General features: G+C 44.8%; 1 protein-coding gene across 2 annotated transcripts in view; it reads right to left on the reverse strand.

The window, feature by feature from the left end:
* The window catches only part of Ly86 (lymphocyte antigen 86), a 68,668-nt gene that overhangs the window by 1,297 nt on the left and 44,268 nt on the right, over nt 1-23,103 (reverse strand). Inside the window, exon 4 of one of the 2 annotated variants that reach the window (XM_028856533.2) lies at nt 4,336-4,388. The exons of the other annotated variant lie outside the window; for it this stretch is intronic. Coding sequence (XP_028712366.2) covers nt 4,336-4,388 — 53 coding nt within the window. The remainder of the gene's footprint in view (nt 1-4,335; nt 4,389-23,103) is intronic. 2 annotated transcript variants of the gene reach the window in all.

Here is a 23,103-nt window from a genome sequence, read left to right on the forward strand (position 1 = left end):
GGATGATCCAAGGGAGGGCTTGGAGAGAGAATGACCTTTAGGCAAACACTCAAAAGGGATGCAAGAGGGTGCCAGGCTACTGTGGGGCTGATGTCTCCATATCTGAGAAACAGACAAGAGGCCAATGGGACTTCAGGGAGGAGGGAGCGAAAGGGATATTGGAAGCCCACAAGAGGCCAGAGTCTCAGGGTTTGGCAGACATGATGGGGTATTTGCTTCATCCCTGAAAGGGACTCAGGTGTGACAGTTTTCTCGGGTATGTTAGGAAGAGCTCTTTGGCTGTTGTGTTTAGAAGAGGCTGTACATGCCATTAGCCTAAAAGAAGCTACAGCATTTGAAGGAAGGGGCTCTAGATTATGAATGACAAGATACATTTTCTTTTTGAGACAGGGTTTGTCTGTGTAGGTTTGGTGCCTGTCCTGGATCTTGCTCTGTAGACCAGGGTTGCCTCTAAATCATAGAGATCTGCCTAGCTCTGCCTTCCGAGTGCTGGGATTAAAGGAATGTGTCACCACTGCCCAGCCGATACACATGCTTTTATATAAAGGGTGAGCTTCTTCAGGGGACCCAGACTTTCTGGAGGCTGACAGAAGCATGGACTATGGGATAGGAAGCCAGGGTCAGGGCAATGGACAGAGAGCAGTCTGTTTCCGTGGCTAAGGAGGGAACTGAGGAGGGCTAGAAGTATGTATCCATGTCCTTGGCAATTTATGGTTCAGGTTGTACCAAGAAAATGTCCATATATTTTGTTAGAACAAAAAGGATCTTTCACTTTTAATTCAGAAAAGAGCAGACACAGAAAATACAGGATTATATGCAGGACTTTAATTTGGGTCAAGGAATTGTTGTGTTAAAAGGAAAATAAGCTGGTGGAGAGGGTTTTTTATAAATAAGCTGGGACTATCCTTTCCCAGCACAAGGAAATGATAACAATGGCTATACCAATTGCCCTGATCTGGTTAATATATGCTCTGCATGTATCCAGAGATGTCACATTGAGCTCTATAAACACCCACAATTATTATCCATCAATTAAAAGATAAGTTTTACACTAGAGATGACTTAGTTGGTATAAAGTCAGATGTGCTGGCATCAGGACCAGAATTTGTATCTCCAGAATCTCTGTAAAAATTCACAGGTGATAGTGTACCACTAATACCCTAGCACTGGGGGTGGTAGTGGAGGGTGGAGAAAAGTTATAGGCAGACGTTTTTGTCCTGCCAGCCATTCCCAAATAACCACACAGAGACTTATTATTAATTATAAATGCTTGGCTGGTAGCTCAGGCTTGTTAATAACTAGCTCTGACATTTTTATTAATCCATATTTCTTATCTACACTCTACCATGTGGCAGTACTCTTTTTAATACAGCAAATTCATCTCCTTGATTCCTAAGACTTTTCCCTTCTTCTTCATGCTCTATTTTTGCCTACAAGTCCCGCCTAACCTCTACCTGTCCAGCTATTGGCCAGTCAGCTCTTTTACTAACCAATGAGAGTAATACATATTTACAGTGTACAAAGATTGTTCTACAGTAATAAACTCATTGACCAGCCAGTTCAGCTGAATTGATGTGCTTAAGGCTCAGAACCTTGTCTCAAAAAACAAAGGTGCAGGGATGGCAAGATGGCTCAGTGGTAAATATGCTGGTTTCCAAGTCTGACAATCTGAGTTTGATTTTCAGAACCCACATGGTGGAAGGAGAGAACAGACTCCTGAAAGTTGTCCTTTGAACTCCACACATGCACTGTGATGTGTGCACATAACACACACACACACATACACACACACACACACACACAAATAAATAAATAAATAAATAAATAAATAAATAAATAAATGTGAAAAATAAAGATGGAATGAGATCAAGAAAAGACATCCAATAGAGATCTCAGGTCTCTATACACACACATCCATATCCTTTTACCCATTCACTTGTATGCACATGTGCACACTAACAAGTACATACCACACACACATATAGGTACATAAATAAACACATTTCAAAAAAAGAGGAAAAATAACCAAGATACTGAAAAGTAAATACTGAGTGGAAAGAATTTTGGCTAAAGAGGAATCTCCATTAGTTCAGAGCCCATCTCCGAGGGTCTAGGTGATGGAGGGGATGTGAATAGGCCCTTCATTAAAATGTTCTCAACTCACTGCTCTTAGGAAAGCAGAGGCTCTCTGTGTGGCAGCTGGCTGTGAGCTGGAGGCCCTAAGCACACTCTGGCTGTCTGTGGCCAGTGTGAACAGCCTCTCTTGGGATCAAGGTCCCAACTGTTCTGCTGCATAGGTCCGCATGGAATGTGTCCCAGGAGGCTACGTCCTCTGTTGGGTCTCCAGGCTGGGTGTGGGAAGGAGCTTGCCAGGTGTCTACTTCCCAGGTACAGGCCCCAGAAGAGGAGGAGAACCAGGCTCTGGACACCCGGCTATGCGTGGCTTACACTGGATTGGATCTCTTGGAGAGCTCTTGACTGGTTGAAGGAGGAGGAGTGTCCTGCAAGTATTGTAGATGAGTGCAATATGGCGTCTGCTTACAACGGCTCTAGTTACAACGGGGGAGATAAAAACGGGCTCAGTAGGATCTCTACTTTGCATTTTGAATTTTCACTTTTCCAGACCTGTGTCATACAGTTCAAACCCCCTTCCATGCTGAGCAGTGCCAGTGAGTCGCAGTGCCCAGCCACGAGAATACACGATCAAATGACCAGCACTCTTCTGTGAACCATACGGCGAAGCAATGATGTTTTTTCTGTAGGCTAAGTGGAGTCAATGCACTTTCAACTTGCGCTATTTTCAACTCATGGAGAGTTTATGGGATGTAATCCGGAGTTAAGATGAGGAACATCTATAAATCCCTTTACATCTCTGAGGGCAAATCTCCTTTCAAAGGGCTTCTATGAGTTTAAGGCCCTGCCCTGCTTTGTTTCATAGGAATTGCTAAGAGCAACTGATTAGCCAGCAAAGCAAAATGAAATCCAATTGTTAGCAATTATTACATCAGTCTCTTGTGGGGTATCAGAAGAAAAACGAGGAAAGAGAAAGCATTCAAGTAGCAACAATTTGAAGCAAAGTTCCCTGGGAGAGTTCAGGCCGTGCATGCTAGCAGTGAGGAGAGATTGTTTCCCTTCCTGGCAGACGTTGTGCATTTCACAGAAAGGCCTGAGAAGATCACTGGAAAATTCCCAAGAGGGAAGGCTGAAGACTCCAGTTGAGAGAAGGATTCCTACAGAAATCCAAGAAGGCCTGTTCCAGACTGACTTAGGAGCTCACAGTGTGGGACAGGAGGGTTTTCTCAGGAGTGGGTATGTTATAAAAACAACTTTGATGCCTTTTGTCCCCTAATGTCCTGTGCTGACTTAGGATGCTGCAAAGCTCTCAGCAGCAAGGAGACCCTCACCAGATGTTCCCCCTTTACCCTGGATGTACGATACTCTGGAGTGGTGGGCTAGGTACACTTTTATTACTTTGTGTACATGTATGTGTGTGGTCATGTTTGTACGTGCAGACATATGTGTATGTTGAATATATATATGTGTGTGTCCACGCACGCACATGCATGTGGAGGCCAAGGACAATCTTGGGTGTCACTATTTATGTGTCATCTACCTTTTTCCTTTTTTTTTGAGTCAGGATCTCTCACTGACCTGAAGCTTACTAGGCTGGCTAGCCAGGGAGTCTCAGGGGTCTGCTGTTCCTACTTTTCCAGCATTTGGATTATAATCATGTGCCGCCTCATTTGGCTTTTTAAACGTGGGCTCAGGAGATCAAACTCAGGTCCTCATGTTTGCAGGGTGAGCACTCTCCCAGCTAAGCTCTCCCCCATCCTTGTTCTTCATACATGACACAGCAAATAGAAGTAGATTAAAATCCCAGAAGACACCATGAAAGGATGGTAACTGAGGGACATTGAAACCTTTGTGGTTTTGTAAACTGTCCTGTGCCGGAAGCTAGTTGCCTCCTACACAGCCCAAGCAACTCTAGCCATATGGAGTCCCCACAGACACACCCCCAATCCTGTGGACAAGATGCCAGCATTTCAACTCTCAGTTGGATTTGTTCTGGCTCAACCCAAAGGTTCAACAAAACACCAATATGAAGCATCAAGAGGACAAAGCCAGCATCTCAAGTATGCCTCCTAACTATGGCATGTGCTAACGCTTTCAACTATTTAAATCTATTTCTCCTCCTCTTCTTTTCTTCCTCCTCTTCCTCCTCCTCATCTTCCTCCTCTTCCTTCTCCTCCTCCTTTTTCTCTTCTAAGAGTTGAAGATCCACTCTTCGACACAATAATTACGTAACAACACAAAAAGAGAAAACCAAAACCTTACCTGTGGAACATCAATTCCAAGATTATTGATAGGGCCGGCATAGTATATCTGCTCTGAAAAATACATAAAGCATAGATAACATCATTCAGTCATTTAAGACAAATCCCAAAATAATGTGTTTATATCATTTGTGATCATAGAGATGTAGATCAAGTCTGGGAAATAAAACAAGAGTAGCCATTGATATAAAAACTTTAATTTCCTCCACTCCACTCCAAGTGGATCTTCATTTATTTATGAACAATAGTCTCTGTCCACTTGTTGCTTGTTTTCCAAGGCCGAGGCTGACATTACAGAAAGATATGAACAGAGAGCTTCCTAAATAGTGCAAAGTGCTGAAGGGAAGTGTGAAGGTTATGGAAAGACTCTGACTGACTGAGTGCTGGGACTCAGGGGAGACACAGGCTGAAACTCTGAAGCCACCTGCTCTAACAGCCTGGCCAGCCATTTGCTCTTTACACAAGAAGGATGTTATAATTTAAAGGGCACGCCCACTTCCTAGGCCTGCAGGATTTAAGAGGTACTGAATGTAAAGCCAGAAGAGCAGCCCGTGGCAAACTATGTCCGACCGTCCGGGAAGAGGGAGATGCTGAGTTTTACAGGGTGGTTGATCAGAGGAGGTATCACCATGGTGGTGATAATTGACTAAGTCCTGAGTAGCAAGAAAGAGAATTTTAAAGCAACAGCAAAAAGAGAATGGCACTGATGTGGAAAAGCACTTGAGAGGCCGGGCAGTGGTGGCGCACGCCTTTAATCCCAGCACTCGGGAGGCAAAGCCAGCGATCCCAGCACTCAGGAGGCAGAGCCAGGCGGATCGCTGTGAGTTCGAGGCCAGCCTGGGCTACCAAGTGAGCTCCAGGAAAGGCGCAAAACTGCGCAGAGAAACCCTGTCTCGAAAAACAAAAAACAAAAATAAGCACTTGAGAAAGGGTAAGGAGAGACAGAGGTGGCTTGAGCATCTGGGAAGAAAGGCGTGCTATTCATTAAGACAGGGAGTCAGGAGGACAGGGAGGGAAACGTGTGTCAGGGGCACAAAAGGCTTTGATTTCTCAAATGACCAATACAGGGTCTTTGAAAGCAGTTGGATCTACAGTTCTGGAATATGGGGGAAGAATTAGGGGTATAGCTACAAATAACTGAGTCATTAACATATAGCTAGCTATAAAGTCATGAGACAGAAGGAAGCCTCAAGGGAGACAGAATTAGCAGACAGAGGAGTGGAGGTCAGAAGCGCCCGGAGCCCCGCCCACATTCTGAAGTTGGGCGAAGGAAAGCTAGTCAAGAGGATGACCGAACTGCAGATGAGAAGGAATAAATGGAGTAAAGCGGTTAAAAAGATGGAAGGGAAGGGATTTGCCCTGGAGAGAAGCACAAACATAACTCTGTCTATGAGGAGAGCAGATGAAGTTCAGCGTAGGCTGATTTGAAATTGGCCAGAGGATCGAGGCAGCATGCCTGACTGTTTTGACTTCCTCATCGAAGGTCACAGGCTTCAGAACATAGAGGCCGAAGGCCTTGGGTTGAGAGAGGCAAAGGAAGTTATTACAGTGTTCCTTATGAACAGTGGGGGAGGAAATTCCTTGAGAAGCAGCAGGATTCCTAGGATGTGCTGAAGGCTCTGTTTTGAGGTTTGCGGCCAGGAACTCAAAGGCAGTGCATCAGTCCCAGGAGGAACATTCAGTAGCTCGGCTGTAGGCAAGATTTGGGTTGTAGTCACTTCTGTTTTTCTTCTCTTCTCTAGACACTGGGTCTGTTGCTACTTAATGCTGCAGGAGTCACAGGGTGTCATTTCTACGGTGTTTATTAGAAATAAGTCTAGCCACGTTCAGGAGAGGTGAATTACCAGCTGTCCTTGATTGAAGACAGGAACAGCAAAGAGTTCTGGTCCCTCACATTGAGGTGGTTGTGTTACTGGTCATCACACTGCATCATTGAAGCAAGAACAGTAAGGATTTTCACTGTGCTAAAGACCCATCTTTCTTCTGCCCCGCTTCAGAGGCTTCCTGTCTCAGTCACGTGAAGAGCCAGATTTTTTTTTAAATCTATTTTAAAACAGACCAATTGCTTGTTTTTAGTTAGCGTACAAAACAATGGGTTCCACGGTGACTTTTTTTCCTGTTTATTTTGAGACAAGATCTCGTATAAGCCTGCCTGGCCTTGGGTTTACTAAGAGGCTGAGGATGATCTTGTATTTCTGGTCCTCCTGCCTCAGTCCTCCAAGTATTGTGACTGCAGGTGCACCATCTCCAGATGACATGTCCGTTCTCACCCTTGCGTGTTGTGGTAGGAGAAGAAGGTGGAGAGGGTGGCTCTGTATGCATTAAGATCATCGTGGGAAACAATAACAACAGACAAGCCATTAGCAGAAAGACGAGCTCATCCTCACCAGGGCAACATGCGAGGGACAGAGCGTGTGTGAGAACATACTTCCAAAAGCCAGGAAAGGTAGATGCTATGTGAATTTCTGTTAAGACAGAATCTAGGGGCCTGGGGCTAAGCCCAGGATGTCTGTCTGTCTCTGTCCTCTATGTGTGTCTTTCTGTATACACGTGTGTGTGAGTGTGTGTGTGTGTGTGTGTGTGTGTGTGTGTGTGTGTGTGTGTGTGTGTGTTTTCCAGCTTGACCACTGAGGCTAGAAGTAGGTATCAGATCCTTGGAGCTGGAGTTATAGGCATTTGTAAGCTGCTCTATGTACTGGGAACCACATTCTGCTCCTCTGATAGAAGTAAATGCCCTTAACCACTAAGTCATCTCTCCAGGCCTGACTTGCTGATTGATCATCAGTCTCCATTTCTAAAACTATCAGTGTTCCTGGTCTAATTCTTTGTTCCTGGATACAGGCATCTTGAAATCTTAGCAGGTGCCCCATGGAATTAGGTGCATGCCCATAACATACATTATGGTACTTTCTTCTACTTACCCCCCAATTCCCTCCCTTCTCACCCGTCCCTCTGCTGGTCCCCTTCCAGCCTCAGACAATCCCCCTTATGCGTTCTCTCTGTGTGGCTGGATTCCTGTTGCACGCTTCATGTCCACTTTACTGCTCTTGGGTGGCCCTGGGCGAATGACTTGAGCTAGGAAGCAGGGATGGGTGGAAAGCGCAGCTCTCTTGGTCACTAACAAAGTGACAGCGGGCAATTTTGCCACTCAGTGTCTGGGCTCACAAAACAGAAATAGAAAAACTTCCTGCAGGGTCCAAGGAGGACTAGAGACCTTGTCTGTAGCCTCACTGGGCAGAGCGTGGACCCCAGGAAGGGTAGTGACAGTTGTCCCTAGTTGATTATTAGTCACCTCGGAGAAGTATCATTTGATGGATTCTGACAGGTGCAGTGGCACTCAGTTCTAGAAAGTCTTGTGTGGAAGCATCTCTTTTTCCTTTTTCACATTTTCAGTTTCAAAGATGGACGTGTACAGCTGTGTGAAGAACTCTGTTTAGATGATACCTGCTCGTCTCCGATGCTCACACAGTGCCCCAGGGTTTGCTAATTTGTGCTCTTCACTCTTAACAGGTCCTTCTCTGGGAGAAGTTTTCATTAAATTGGTTTTCTATCCTTCACACTTTCAACTGGGGCTTTTTTTTTGGGGGGGGGGCGGTGAAGTTCCTGAGAATAGCTGGGAGTAACTCAGGGAAGTGGCTTTCTGTTGTTAACTCGACAAAACAACACCTAAAATTAAACTCCCATTCCTTCCCTTCTCAGGCCCTCTTCGTTCTGAGATTCCTTTAATTAACATTCTCACACTCCATACTATAAAAAGATCCCCGGGATACTTGCACCCAACTCTTCCTTTCCCTCATTGAAACACTTATTTGTTTTTAATGTGCAGAGGATTAAAGAAATTCACTTCCTTGATTCTGAAAACGTTTCTAAAAAACCGACCTTTTTCCCCCCTCCCTTATTAAAGAGAGTAAATTGACTTTACATCAATCGAACTTAATTTGATTGTCTTTTTTGTTGGCCCAGAGATTGCCCTTGTGCTTACTATGCAAATGCTGGAACACTGAGCCCCATTCCCGCCCCAGAAACTGACTTCTACAGCATGGGCATGGAGGCCCCACGGGGTCTGGATGACACAGGCTTGGGGTGATGGTTCCTCCCTGCTTTCACCACCCCTGGAAACCATGGCCTGCATTGATCCCAGCTTCTCCATGCATGCTGTGTCCAGTCCTGGTCCTGGCTCTGCAGTTCTCTTCCCAGTAATGACAGCGTGGGTGGGTGGAAGCCCTTGTGGGATGAATCCCACTGACCTCAGGGAGAACCCGGCATACTGGGGCCAGTGCTCTGTTTCGAGCTCTTTAGTTCTGGCTGCCCTGGGCTGCACGGGTCCAGTCCTTGGTGGGTTCAGATCATCACTCTATTCTGCTAGTGTGTAGGAGGGCCCCTTCGTCAGCAGGTTCCACTGAGCTTGGCCAATTGTTCTGCCTTTTTGTTCTCAGAAACCAGGCAGAGGCTGGAGCAGGTGCTCCCAGAGTGGTGAACTCTACTGGCAGCATCTGCATCCTTCCCCAGGCCTTGCTGGGACCTCATTGGAATTTCTTTCACTTTCCCAACATTTAAGCATCGTTATAGTGTTTTAACAATATGAAAAAATACATAGACTGACAGTTATGATGCCAAGTCTATTAGTTTATGTAGAACAAGGGCTTTACTTAACAAGATTACTGTTTTTATGTGCTGTGCTGGGGATTGAACCTAGAGCTTTTCCCATGCTAAGCACGTGCTTAATCACTGAGCTATGCTCTCAGGCCTCACTTATTTGTTTACTCAGCCTTTTTCTCAGGTGTTGAAGCCAGAGCATTTACTTTATGGCTGACCATTGAAATCCTCAAGATGAATTAGATGTGCAATAGGTACTCTTGGGTGTAGCTGTTGTTTCTGTATGGAATCCATGTCTGAATCTGCACTGAGCAGCTCACCCAGTCCTGGTAGTATTCCCTTTTCGCTTTGGCTCTCTGGTTACACTTTCTCTTGCTTTGGCAGGGCAGCTGTTTGCCACTGGTGGGCTTCTGAGGCTGGATCAGTGAGTCTTAGAAAGCTGTCAATGGATGTGCATACACCCATTGTGAAGATACCTGTGCCAAGCAGTATTTAACTCTATACAAGCTAGAGTCATATGGGAAGAAGAACCCACATTTGAGACAATGCCTCCATCAGATTGGCCTGTAGGAAAGTTTGTGGGGTCATTTGCTTGATTAATGATTGATGTGGGAGGGCCTAGTCCACTGTTGGTGGTTCCACACCTGGATAGGTAGTCCTGGGGTTTATGAGAAAAGTAGGTGAACATGAGCCTGGAGAGCAAGTCAGCAGACAGTGTTCCTCCATGGCCTTTGCCTCCAGGTTCCTGTCCTGATATCCCTCCATGATGGACAGTAAGCTGTAAGATGAAATAAACCCTTTCCTCCCCAGGTTGCTTTTGGTCCTGGTGCTTATGACAGTAATAGAAAGCAACCTAAGATAACATGTAAACATGACTTTCTTTCTTTTCTTTTGAGAAGCCCACATGCATGCCATCTCTGTCCTTCCTGGTGCCTCTTTTTCAACCCCTGTCCTTAAATCTACAATGTGTACTACCTCTGCTTAATAAACTTACTAACTTTTATTCACTCTGGCCTTGTCTGAAATTCTTTTCTGTGCTACAGTCAAGGACCTCGCTTTACCTGAGTGGAGGTTCTTAAGGATGTGGGTATACATGTAGGGGTCATATGATTCAGGCTATGGGTATCATTACTGTTCTGTTGCCCTACAACGGCTGACATTTTGAAGCCCTTTCCTTCCTTCCGGGCCGTAGGGCAAAATGGTTCTCCCAAGCTATAGAAAATCATTGACAAAGTGTATATCAAAGACACTTCAGGCTAACCAATGTAACCACACGCTCCTAGTGTCATTTCCTCAATAAGAACACCTAAGATCCACCCTGTTGGCAAATTCCCAGTAAATAACACAGGGCTGTGAAGCCTAGTTTCTATACTGTGCATCAGATCTCAAGAGCTGGTTGATCTTACAGCTGGAAGTCTGTGATGTGATGGTTAATGCTGTCAACTAGACAGGGTCTAGAACTGGCTAGGAGAGCGGCCTCTGGGCATGTCTGTGAGGGAGTTTCTACACTGAGTTAACTGAGATGGCCACTCTAAATGTGGGTGGCATTATTCTATGGTCTGGAATCTCAGACTGAAAAAGAAGGTGAAAGCTGGCAGAGCACCAGCATGACCTCAGTCGGCTTTTTGGCTGTGGATGTAATGTGGCCAGACACCTCTCCTTCCCCACCATGATAAACTGTATCTCCTTTAAGTTGCTTTTGTTAGACTGTTGATCACAGCAGTGAGAAAAACGAACTTTAACAATTACAGTCCCCTTGGGCCAATGTCATTCCTTCACTTCTTAGGTCCTAGCTGGTAACTATTCTGTCCTTTGTGAGTTGATGAATTGAATTTAAAAAAAACAAAACAAAACAAAACAAAAAAACCATGCCATATCTGTCTTTTCTCTGGCTTATTTCACTTAGCACATTGTCCTCTAGTTTTATCCATGGTGTTAGAAAATGATGGGATTTCCTTCTTTAAGGTAGACGAGCACTCTACTGTGAGCTCCATCCTAATGGCTTCATTCACTGTTGATGTTTCAACTTCTTGTCTTCTTGAATACTGAAGAAAGGTAATTCTTGCACACTCTTGGTGGGAGTATAGTACAACTATAGAGAAAACAATGGAGATTCCTTCAGAACCGCGATCCAGCAGAACTCTTTGCATGCAGGGGAGGCCTGTGGATCAAAGACTCAGCCTTTGCTCTGCAAGGGCACAATGGGAAGGAGGCCAACAAAAACTAAGGCAGGAAAACCAAGAGAGAGGCGAAGGTCAGCGGAACACATTGCTTGTCTCTGGAGGGAGAGGCAAGGAGTATGTTACTTCACTCTAGTGAGCTGTGAATAAAACCTTTTCCCACTCCCTCCCTCTGGGTATTTCCTGAGCCAAATCTAGACAAAGGCTGAGCATGGCTCCTCCAGCATAGCTCTTCATTGTAGCTAGAGTTTTCCTGCCTTGCCCACAGTCAGGACAAATCTCTCTCACCCGCCAGTCCCACAGCCACTCAGACCCAATTAAGTAAACACAGAGACTTATATTGCTTACAAACTGTATGGCCGTGGCAGGCTTCTTACTAATTGTTCTTATATCTTAAATTAGTCCATTTCTATAAATTTATACCTTGCCACGCGGCTTGTGGCTTACCAGTGGCTTTACATCTTCCTTGTCCTGGTGGCTGCTGCAGGCAGTGACTTCTGCCTTCCTGTTCTTTTATTTCTCCTTTCTGTTAGTCCTGCCTATACTTCCTGCCTAGCCATGGCCAATCAGGTTTTATTCATTGACCAATCAGAGTAACTTGACATACAGACCATCCCCCAGCACAGCCAAGTATAGATCATCTCAGACACCTGCACTCAGGCCCTTGGTCCTAATTGTCCTCTATGCGAACCTGCTGGGTAAAGTCACGAGGAACCCAAGAACGGGCTCCCACAGGACATACAGAACATCCCACAGCACTTCATGCCAGCACACCAGGCCCTCTCCTCTCCTCTCTTCTCCCTCTGCTCTCCTCTCCTCTCTTCCCCTTTCCCCTCTCTCTCTTCTCCCTCTCCTACCCTGCCCTGCCCTCCTTTTCTATCTGTTCCCCTTCCCTTCTTTCCTCTTTCCCTCTCTCCTAAATTCCCTTCCCTTCCCTTCTCTTTCTCTCTGTCTCTGTCTCTCTGTCTCTGTCTCTCTCTCTCTCTCTATATATATATATATATATATGTGTGTGTGTGTGTGTGTGTGTGTGTGTGTGTGTACTTGTGTATGTTCACACATGTGTATATGCTAGGAATTAGACCAGAGCCTTGTAGTCAATAGTTTTCTTCAGTCTCACCCAGCCCCGTGGTCCCTCAGCTGCTTATAAAATAATCATTCAGAGGCTTAATATTAATTACCAATTGCATGGCCTATGGCAGGCTTCTTGCTAGCTAGCTCTTATAACTTAACCCATTTCTATTAATCTATAAGTTACCAAGTAATTGTAGGTAGCATTACTGGTTTGCTGGCATCTTGCTGTTCCCTCTGCTGCTGGTGTCTCCTCTGCCTCTGCCTTTCTTCTCCTCTCTCTGTTTTGGATTTCCCGCCTGCCTCTAGGCTGCCTTGCTATAGGCCAAAACAGCTTATTTATTAACCAATGGGAACAACATATATTCACGGCATACAGAAAGACACCCCCCAGCAGAGCCTTGCATGTTTCTGGGCAATTTTACCATTGTCTTATAGAGTTTCTGAGTTTTTGTTTGTTTGTTTCACTTTTGAGAATTTTAATTGCTATTTTGCATATCTATGGGTGTCTTACCTGTGTACAGGTCGGTATACCACTTGAGCCTAGTGCCTTGAGACTAGACGGGGTGGGGGGTAGGGTGGGGGTGGTGGGGGTTGGGGTGGTGTACTGGATCCCCTGTAACTGGAGTTACAGATGGTTCTGAGTCACCACATGGATGCAGGGAATTGAATCCAAGCCCCCTGGAAGAGCAGCTTCACTCTTGAGCCATCACTCCTGCCCATTTTCATTATATTCTGAAGGGCACCCTGGGAGTTTCTGCTGCACACCTGCTTCAAGTCTCAGATGGACCTGCAGGGGCCTCACCACATATTTTCAGAGAGTACGTGGTGAGGGATGAGAGAAGCAGAAATCCAGAGACTGCAGTGGCCCTCTGGTGTCATCCCAGGTCATGGGAATGCCATCTGGGCATAGGATTCTGCATTAGAGATGAATGGAGAGGAGCCAGAAAATCAGTGATGTTAAACCTCAGAGGATGCCCTTGACCTAGGAGCTTCCTGACCTTGAGAAGGACAATCCTGGAAGACTGACTGCAATTCCCCCAAACTGGTGATCAGATTCATGCTATAGGCTGGCTAGCTTTTCCTCCTCGAGTCCCATCCTCCCCAACCATCCCTCACTCCTGCTTAGTGTTAGGTTTCTGAGTCACTCATTTCTGTATTTCCACAGGGAGGATCCTGAATGCAGAATACACCCTGGTAGAAGGTATGTGCTATGGTTTGAATACAGTTGGTCTCCATCTAAGCCCGTGTGATGTCATAGGATCATGGGGGAGTGGGATCTTTGAGATGCATTTGGGTCCTAAGGGATAACACTCTCATAGAGGGGCTGGTGCTCTGGCCTTGTAGGAGCTGCACTGGTTATCCTAAGAGCAGGTTTGCAGTTGGAGGGACCAGGGCCAGTTGTTTTTTTTTTTTTGCTAGGGGCTAGTTTCTTATGTTGACTCATGTCTGGTTTCAACCAGACCCTTAGGAAGTAAGTCCAGTCTGGTAGCCAATCAGGGTCCTACCCAGCTATAAGCAGGAGCTGTCCTTGCTATTTTCAGACAGACAGACCCCTGACACAGCAAACAGATCCCTGACAGCGTAACCACAGTTGCTGACCAGATGTCATGAGCCAATCATAAAATGATTCCTGTATCAGTTAGGGTCTATACCCAATCACTTCAAAGTATACTTGACCACAGCTGGAATTTCCCTAAACAGGCTTAAAAGGGGCTGCCTTACCCTCCCCTGGGGTCTAAGCGATTTTGGGTGGGCTCCAGCATGTTGGCTTTTCTTGAGAATAAAGCTGCTTTCTGCAATTGCATATCGGGTGTCTTCTGGTCATTTGGAGTGATCTAAGGACCCTACGCTATAAAGCAGAGTGATACCTTTCATCTCCTCTTCTTGCTCCTAAGTCACATTATGAAGTAGCATGAGGCCCTCAGCAGATATGGGCCTCCCTACATGGACTCCAGAACTATCAATCTAAACAAACTTCTTTCCTATATGAAGTACTCAAGTTTAAGGATTCTGCTACAGAACTAGAAAACAGGCCATGGCAGTGCCCTCTTTTCCTTGTGTACACTGCCTTAGGGTTTCAATGGCTATGATAGAACATCATGACTAGAAGCAATTTGGGGAGGGATGGGTTTATTTCATCTTATACTTCTAGGTCATGGTCTATCACTGAGGGAGTCACGACAAGAACTCAGCCAGGCCAGGAACCTGGAAGCAGGGACTGATGAGAGGCCATGGAATAGTGCTGCTTCCTGGATTGCTCCCCATAGCTTTCACAGCCTGCTTTTTTGCATGACTCAAGACAACCTGTGTAAGGGTGGTACAGCCCACAGTGGACTGGGTCTGCCCACATCAGTCATTAGTCAAGAAAATATCCCACAGGCTTACCTACAGTCACATCATAGGGAAGCATTTCCTCAGTTGAGGTTCCCTCCTCTCAGATGACTCTAGCTTATGTAAAGTAGATTAAAAAAAGCAAAAAACAAAACAAAAAAAAAAACCCAACAAACTAGCCAGCCCCCACATCAAGGCTACATTTGAGCTAGTGTTGGCCCAAGAAACTCAATCATTGATTCACTTGGAACTGGTTCTGATGACAGGCCATCCAGTCTACAGATTAGGTTGGAATGACCTGGAGTGGGTTCACTGGCTTTTAAGCCAAAACCAGGAAGGAGGATTTCCATGTCCTGAATTGTGCCTGTGAATTCTCTGAACCTGGCACATTGGGAGGAGATGGTGGCTGAGAGAAAGGGACACAGAGGTGAAGATGACACCTGTGCATAGGGGGGAATGAGTGGGGTGGTGGTATGGAAGCAGAGAGCTTAAGGAACTTTGGAGGAATGGGGATACAGCCGGCTTCTATGTGTTCTCGATTCTTTTGAGTTTTCAGTACTGAATAGCAACCTGCAGTACAACATCCAACAAATAATGAGCTGGATTTGAATATCATGAACAGTATTTGAAACTTTTCCTGAGAGGATTGTTTTTCTTAATAATATAAATGATTGTTTAATAATGAGAACATATTCACTTTCCTTCTAAATTCTTTTTGGTGACTCTCAGTTTTTTTTTTTTTAATTTTTATTTTCTTTTTGAAACGGTATGGTGGTTTGAAAGAAAATGGCCCCCAAAGGGAGTGGCACTATTAGGAGATGTGGCCTTGCCAGAGGAAGTGTGTCACCGTGAGGGCGGGCTTTGAAGTCTCTTTTCTCAAGCTTCACTCAGTATGACAGTCCATTTCCTGTTGCCTCTGAGTCAAGATGTAGCACTCTCAGCTCCAGTATCCCATCTGCCTGCACGCTGCCATACACATCATCCTGATGATAAAGGACTGAACCTCTGAAACGGTAAGCAGGCCACCTTAATTGAATGTTTTTCTTTATAAGAGTTGCCATGGTCATGGTGTCTCTTTGCAGCAATAAAAAACCCTAACTAAGACAGACAAGGTCTTACATATCCCAGGATGTTCTTGAACTCACTTTGTGGCTAAGAATGACCTTGGACTTCTGATCCTCTTGTGCCCATCTCCCAAGTGCTGGGATTTTGGGTGTGTGCTTCCAACCTGATGTCATGCTGGGGAATCCATCCTAGGGCCTGCTATATGCTAGAGTACATGCTACCAGCTGAGTTACATTCCCCACTAATGCCCAGTATTTTATCTGACCCCTATGCGTAGGGTCAGGTGCTCTGGGGATATTTATTGTCTTCCTTTGTGAAACCACAGTCTTACTCTAGAGCCCACAGCTGCACAACAAAGGTGGTTACTTTTCCTCTATATAAATTATTTTCATTTTGGCTTAGTAAGTTCTACTTTGATATCTTCCCCTACACATGCAGCCAGACTTCTGACCCCCTTATGGAATTGCCCTACCTAGAGAAATCAAATGTTATTGGCAACTCAAAAACATTCACTGTTGAATCTGCAATGGATCATTACAAAATTATCAACTAAGAATTCTCCAGGGTTGAATCAATCATGGCCTTCAATTCACACCTCTCAAGTGATTCAGAGACGAGCTCATCATCAATCTTCCTTTCAGACAGCAAGCCGGTTTTGAACTAGGGATGGTTTCAACACATAAGTTATGCCATTGACTTCAGGCCGAATTATTTCTCTTCTGGGTAAGGGATATGGCACGTAGGGGTGTTTATGGAGTTGAGAAAGGGTGACAGTAATACTCCAGTGAAGTCAGGTTTTGATATGAAGCAATGCTCTGACTTCCTAACAAAAAAAAAAAACTCCTATCTTGCCCTGGGCATGTGGGCAAGCGTGTAGTCTGGGGAGTTCTTAGTTGTTTGGTTTTCATGAAGTCATTTTAATAAAAAACACATGCAGTGTGAGGTTTCCCTGGATTACACATAGCTACTTGGGCTCTTGACATAGCAAGCAGAAGTCAGAAAAAGTGCTGTTCCTCTTGGTAAGGTTTTCATAGGCAGCAGTTCACAGATGTCCACGTCCTGGTCCCCAGAGACTGAGAATATGCCATTTCACATGGCCAAAGGGACTTTGCAGATATAACTCAACTAGAACACTGAGATGGAGAGATGATCCTGGGTTACCTGGATGGACTCAGTGCAACCAGAAGATGAGAGGAAGGAAGGATGGGAGAAGAAAGAGGAGAGGTCACGTGGAGATGGAAGCAGAGTGGAGAGGTGTGGCTGGGAGCCAAGGAATGCAACAGTCCCAGAGACTGAAATGGGTAAGAGAAATGTTTCCCTAATCTTCCAAGGGCATAAAGCTGGCTTTACTCACACTTTGGATTTAGATTTGTAACATCCAGACTTCAAGAGAACAAATCAATGCTATGAATTGCATGTTTTGTGACAACTTGTTACAGCAGCAGTAGGAAGCCAATACAGTGGCATTGGATTAAGAAAGGAGGACCCAGGTGGCCAGCCTGAGATGGTAGCTTTTTTGCATTTGTGTTTTCCCCAAAAGGATACTTTAGAGCCATGACAGCAACATTCTAGGCTTTGAGCACGAGAAAATTTTAGGGTTTGAACCTGGCCAAGGAGTGAGATTTCTAATGCAAACTATATCAAAGAGTTCAGGAGAAATAACTCCATGTAGTACACAGCCATATGAAGCAGTAGATTGGATCTACTCAAAAGAACATTCTGCAAAATTCCCATCAAATATGGCTGCCACCAGCCTCCTATGGCCATAAGAGCTTGCACTTGTGGCCAGTTCAACAGGTGAATTGACTTTTTAATTTACTTAAATAGAATTTAATCTACTTAAATAGAAATATTTTTGAATAGCCACATATGATTTGTGGTTATTTTGCTGGACAATGAAATTCTGGGTCAACACTAACAGAAATACAATGTGAACAACATAGGCCATTTAAGCTTTTCTGGTGGCCATACTAAAAAAGGAAAAGAAAACAAGTAAGATTAGTAAAATATGTTGTTTAACCAAGTTACCATTTTAAAATATTACCATTTTTAGCATGCAACCAATATAAAATGAAGTATTTGCATTAATTGTTTTTTTGCACAAAGTTTTTAAAATCTAGTATGTGCTCTGCATTTACAACATGTCTCACTTTGGACTGGCCATGGTTCAAAGACTTCTCAGACCTGGTGGCTGATGGCTACTGCACTGGACAGTCATGGGTGAAGAAGAGGATCCTGTGAGGAGTGAGACTGATTTGCAACTTCTTCCTTCCCACCAGGTCTGTTTTCCTTTGCTGTTCAAGTTCCATGTGAGAAATACATAACTTCTGGGAAGCACAGAAAAGACAGTTCAACTCCTTCATTATTTCTCTCTCCTCTTACCAACCTATTCTTGGACTTCTGTAGATTCAAAATTGCACACTCAGGTACGCTTTATTAGTTGGCGGAGGGACTGGATTCCCAGGTAAAGAGGGAAGAACATGGGAGAGGAAAGAAAGAGGCTTAGATTGCAGAATCCTGGGCAGGTCTGGTGAGAACATCGTGACTGAGAATGCAGTATAAGCATTGAGGAGGCCTGTGTGTCTCAGCCTGAGAAACTCTGGGGCCTTGCAGAGCAGAGCCCAGGCAACCGTTAGTTAGTTAAAATGCAAACACCAACAACCTTAGGGGCAGACTGGGATAGAATGGAGGAAGGGAGAGTTAGTTGTCCTTTTAAATTAGCTTCCTAAGTGATTATTGCGTGAAAGTGTGTGAATCACTGAGTTAGATTTATGGAATTTCATAACCGGCTAAGGACTTGGAAAGAAGCTAAGCATTGTCTTAGAAAATTAAAATTGCTTCTGGTCCTAGGCCATCATTAGCCTTACTATATGGGGCTCAAACTAAACAAATTGGCTGATGTTAAAGGACAGACTTAACCCACAACTGGATCATCTACAGCTGTACTTGAATTTGAGGATGGAGACAAAACACCAGAGCCACACCATTCCTTAACAATCAGGGGCTCTCCTTCCATCCTGTTTAACAGATGTTTAGTTGTTGCTCATATCCATCCTTTCATGGTGGTCATTATTCTTAGGTCTGTGTTCAAGAGTAAAGTCAGTCCACTCACTGAATAACGAGGCTATTGCTTTTGTTGATTCTCCGTGAATTTGCAGCAGTAGGGGCTGCCCAGGAAACCCAGAGCTCCTGAAAGTCTACAGAGGAGGAATAAAACATGAAGGTAAGAAAGGGTTGAAAGCCAGGCGACAGAAATGCAAATGGAGCTCTCTCCCCAGGGGTGCAGGGAGGCCTGGGAAACTCTGCTTTGCTGACCTCTGGGGAGTATGCAGGCTTGGACCAAAGGCATTTTTTTTTTGCTACCTGGGAGGAAAAAGAGCTTCAGCTTAGAAGCTTCCAGGCCTCCAGTGCCCCTCCAGGTGCCTCGTTAGGATGCAGGCTTCCACTTTTACAATGCCCAAGGGATTTTGAGCCCTGGCTTGAGAATCTGTCATTAGCTGCTTCCAGTAGCTGCTGTGGGTGCTATTTTGGATGCCTACTGTAGAAGCAAGGTTTCACACACATTAGCCCACATTTTCCTCTAATCATCCAATGGGTTCAGTGACATTTTCTTTAATGTACAGGTCAGGAAATTGAGGCTCAGAAAGTACGTGGCTTGCCCAAGTTTACACAATCGGTAAGTAGTTAAATCGGTAGTTCTGGCTCCAGAACCCACAAGTGTCCACCAGGATAGTGGTTCTCAGGGCGTGGTCCCTAGACCAGCACCATCAGTTTCATAGGAGAAGTCTGCAAAGGCATTCTTGAGTCATTCCTGCTCCTGAGGTTAGCCTTTACCCATAGTTCTGTAAGTAACCTCCCCAAAACTTATTGGTTCACTAAGTTGGACTTTGAGGGTATCCTCTCCTTGGTCTGTCATGGGTTCCCTATCTGAGGTGAGTACCCATCTCTCTAGACACAGTGTTTCACAAGGTATGTACATTCTCCGAATTCTCTTCATGAGCTTGAAACTTCAGGATGACCCCTCTATCTACCATTAACACAACCTCCAAGCAAAGCTGATGCCTGTTCAGTTAAGAGAGCTGCTGGGCTGAACTTAGCCCCATCCTGTCCTCCAGTAGCCAGACAGGGTGATGGGGCAAGGAGCAGGACATTGTGCGGGAATAATATCGCTTTGGTGACATGCTGTCTGCGAGGATGAGCATGGCAGGAGAGACCGTACACTTTCCTAGATGGGTTCATCCCCGGGAAGAGGAAACACCTTGTCACTTAGGCTATCGAGAGGTTTGATGAGGGTCGGGACTTGAAGCTGGGATGAGGAGAGGTTGAGGATAAAGCATGGGGACCACTGGAGCATAAAGCCTGCAACAATACAGCTTGCAGAAGCAGGTGGTCTCACATGGCCCCAGGAGCCGGAGGAGGGAACACGTAGAACAAGGTGACATATTTCATAATTGAGGCTTCAAATGGAGTGCTGAATCTCCTGTTATGGCAGAAATCAGTGACCAAATTCTCTGGGCTTGCATTTGTTAAACAAGTGAATAATGAGGCTTGTGGACGCCCTGTGTCTCCAGCACGCTTTATGGAGGCTGTCAGGTTGTCAGCGTAGATTAATGCTCTTCAATGCACTGCCCGGAAGGCAGCTTTTGGCCTTGTCTTCTATTATAGCAGTGCAGGTAGGAAGTATTTTATAGAAAGTACTTAATGGGAATTTTTCCAAATCTAGGCAATAGAGAGATTGCATCCTCATTGCTCACCCCTTTTTCACAGACCCAGGAAAGCAGCACACTGAAATAGAAGTAATGAAGGCACTTGAGAAGCAAATGGCTTCTGACCTGTGGATTTAGGTAGAAGAGTTGAGATGAATTTTGGATAGGTCTAGACAGTGAGGCTGAGGTATCTTGGAGGTTAATGGCATCCTAATGATCATCAGCTGCAGATGCTCAGCAAGAACCAGGACAGCAGGAAATACCCCCCGGGACTGAAAGGAAAGAAGGACAAGTGGTCAGAAGAGCACCTAGTGCGCTTCCACTTCGACCTTATTTGCATATGTAAAATCAGTAAGCACCATAGTCCAAGCCCTTAGCTGCTGTCAGCACTAATATCTGCCCCAAGGGCAATATCATGTTTATATATAGCTCTCAGTGGACCTACTGGATATTGAAATTCTTATAATTATGATATATTTACCATATTGGACAAACAATTAAAATCAGAAAGTTGATTTATGCAGAAGAGAAGCCAGAGAGCAATTATTTTCTAGACTGAAGAACTCTTTAGGGACTTGGGATTTGGCTCTGTTGGTAGAGTGCTTGTGGAGCATGCGTGAGACACTGGGGTCTGACCCCTAGCCCTGCATAAGCTGGGCATGGTGGCACACACATGCTTGTAATCCCAGCATTCAGGGGATAGAAGCAGGAGAACAAGAAGTTCAGAATCATCTTTAGCTATGTAGTGAGTTTGAGGCCACCTTGTAATACCTGATAAGTCACCTCAAATATAAACAAATAACTGGTTAAACAAACACCCTAAAAACAACCAAAAGCCTAAGAATTCTTCACCCTGCAAGAAGTGTCACTGCGGTATTTATTCCAGTCCTAAGAGTTTAAAGTGAATGAGTTTAATATACAAACTCAATTTAGTCCTGTAGCTTACACAGTGCACAAAGTAACATATGTTCACGTCTGTTGTATTCTGGAATAGCTTTCAGTTCTATATTTTTGATGAAAAGTGTCTTGGACAGGGACATAGTCCCCATGAATCAGCAGTTCTTGTGGGCAAGCCCTGTCTCCTGCACCTCTCTAGGACTCTAACATGAGAGTGACATTATTAAGTCTTTGGTGTCCACTGTGTTGTGTTGTGTCTGTTAGGGATGTTTCAAAGGACTCATTTACATGTATACAGATGTACCCAGTGCCTCACATATGACTCTCATTCTCGCCTCTCCCAGTTTTTACATTTTAATTTGAGTTGGTTTGGGGAATAGGTTGGTGCTTTAGTGTTTCATTCATCGTAAGGAATATCTGAGCTAATCCTCTTAAGAAAGAGAAAATACTTATTTTGGCTGAGGGTTTTAGAGGCTCAAGGCCATGATCAGATGGTCCTATGGGCCTGTGAGAACACAACAGGAGCACGTTCAGAGCAAACCTATTTCACTCATAGCTAGGAAACCAGAGAAGGAAGGAGATAACTGGGGTTGCATGACCTTAGGTCCTCTCCTTAGACCCCACATCCTAATGGCTCTATCATGTGCCAAGAGCACCAGGACAGGTCCTGTAAAGTTGGGGCCCTTTGGTGACATTTAAAGCAAACTGTCACAGCTGGGTATGACAGACACCCACAAATCATTAAACAGTGAGTTCTTTCTAAAGTCAATTATTCACTTGGTGCTGTGAATACCACTTGACCACTCTGGCTAGAATTCACAGAGGTTAAGTCAGAATCAAGTTTGACAGTGATGTGCAAATTATCATCGGGAGTGGAGAAATCACATACTCATTGTTTACTTCATGACCTTGGTCCGAGCCTTTGCTAAAAATTTTATGTTCATTTCCAGCAGAGAAACTCAGTGCCACATGGGCCTACATAAAGAACATGAGTTATCATACTCCTTTGAGTGGTTTCTCCCAATTTTTTATTTGGGTGGTGTGTAATATAGAGGAGGCCTCTTCCTACTTCCAAGCTAATTTAGTTACGTGGTCAGTACACCCCATAATTAATTTTTGGCTCTATTTAACATGACAGTCTCACTATCCTGAGATGGGATATTTTTGGAAACCCATTGAATGGCATTAACTCCACTGAGAAGAGATATGGAGACACGCATGTGCACGCACATGCAAACACACACACACACACACACACACACACACACACACACACACACACACACACACACAGCCTGTAGGGGTCTATACTGTGGTGTGAGTTTGGAATCAAAAAGCGAGACTTGGGGGAGATTTCCTATGTGAGATGGCTAACGGGTTATCTTGTTGGTGCTCTATGAAACCCTACCTCATCTGTTAAAGCTGGGAAAAACAGCAACAGTAACAACAACAAAAGCAATGGAGCATTTTCTCCTCTTACGTTCTCAAAACATTATACTTCTGGCTGCTAAATGTATGAGATTTACTCCCACACCATCCACTTCTTCAGTTTCAGCTGGGCATCCTACAGTTCAGTTCAGTTCTGACACTAACCAGAGTTAGTGCTGACCCCACAGGTTAAGGCTCTATCCACAAGACTGCCTTCCCTCTTCATTTCAGACGCCAACCACAAACACTAGGTGCTCAGAATATTCACACTTTCGCTTTAAAATTGTGGCTGCAAACAAGGGATTTACTCAGGCCCTTTGCTGTGCTTCGTAATTTGCAAAAACAGCTTGCAGAACTCAGGAAAATACTTGCTAACATTTCTGAGTTTGTTCTGAAAGGTATTACAGAGAATACGAGTGAACACACAAGGCAGGGTATGTACAAAGCGGTGCATTTCCATGTCCATTCTAGGAACCTGCACCCGCATTTTAG

This window comes from Peromyscus leucopus, chromosome 5 (genome assembly GCF_004664715.2).
Source record: "Peromyscus leucopus breed LL Stock chromosome 5, UCI_PerLeu_2.1, whole genome shotgun sequence".
Taxonomy (NCBI): domain Eukaryota; kingdom Metazoa; phylum Chordata; class Mammalia; order Rodentia; family Cricetidae; genus Peromyscus; species Peromyscus leucopus.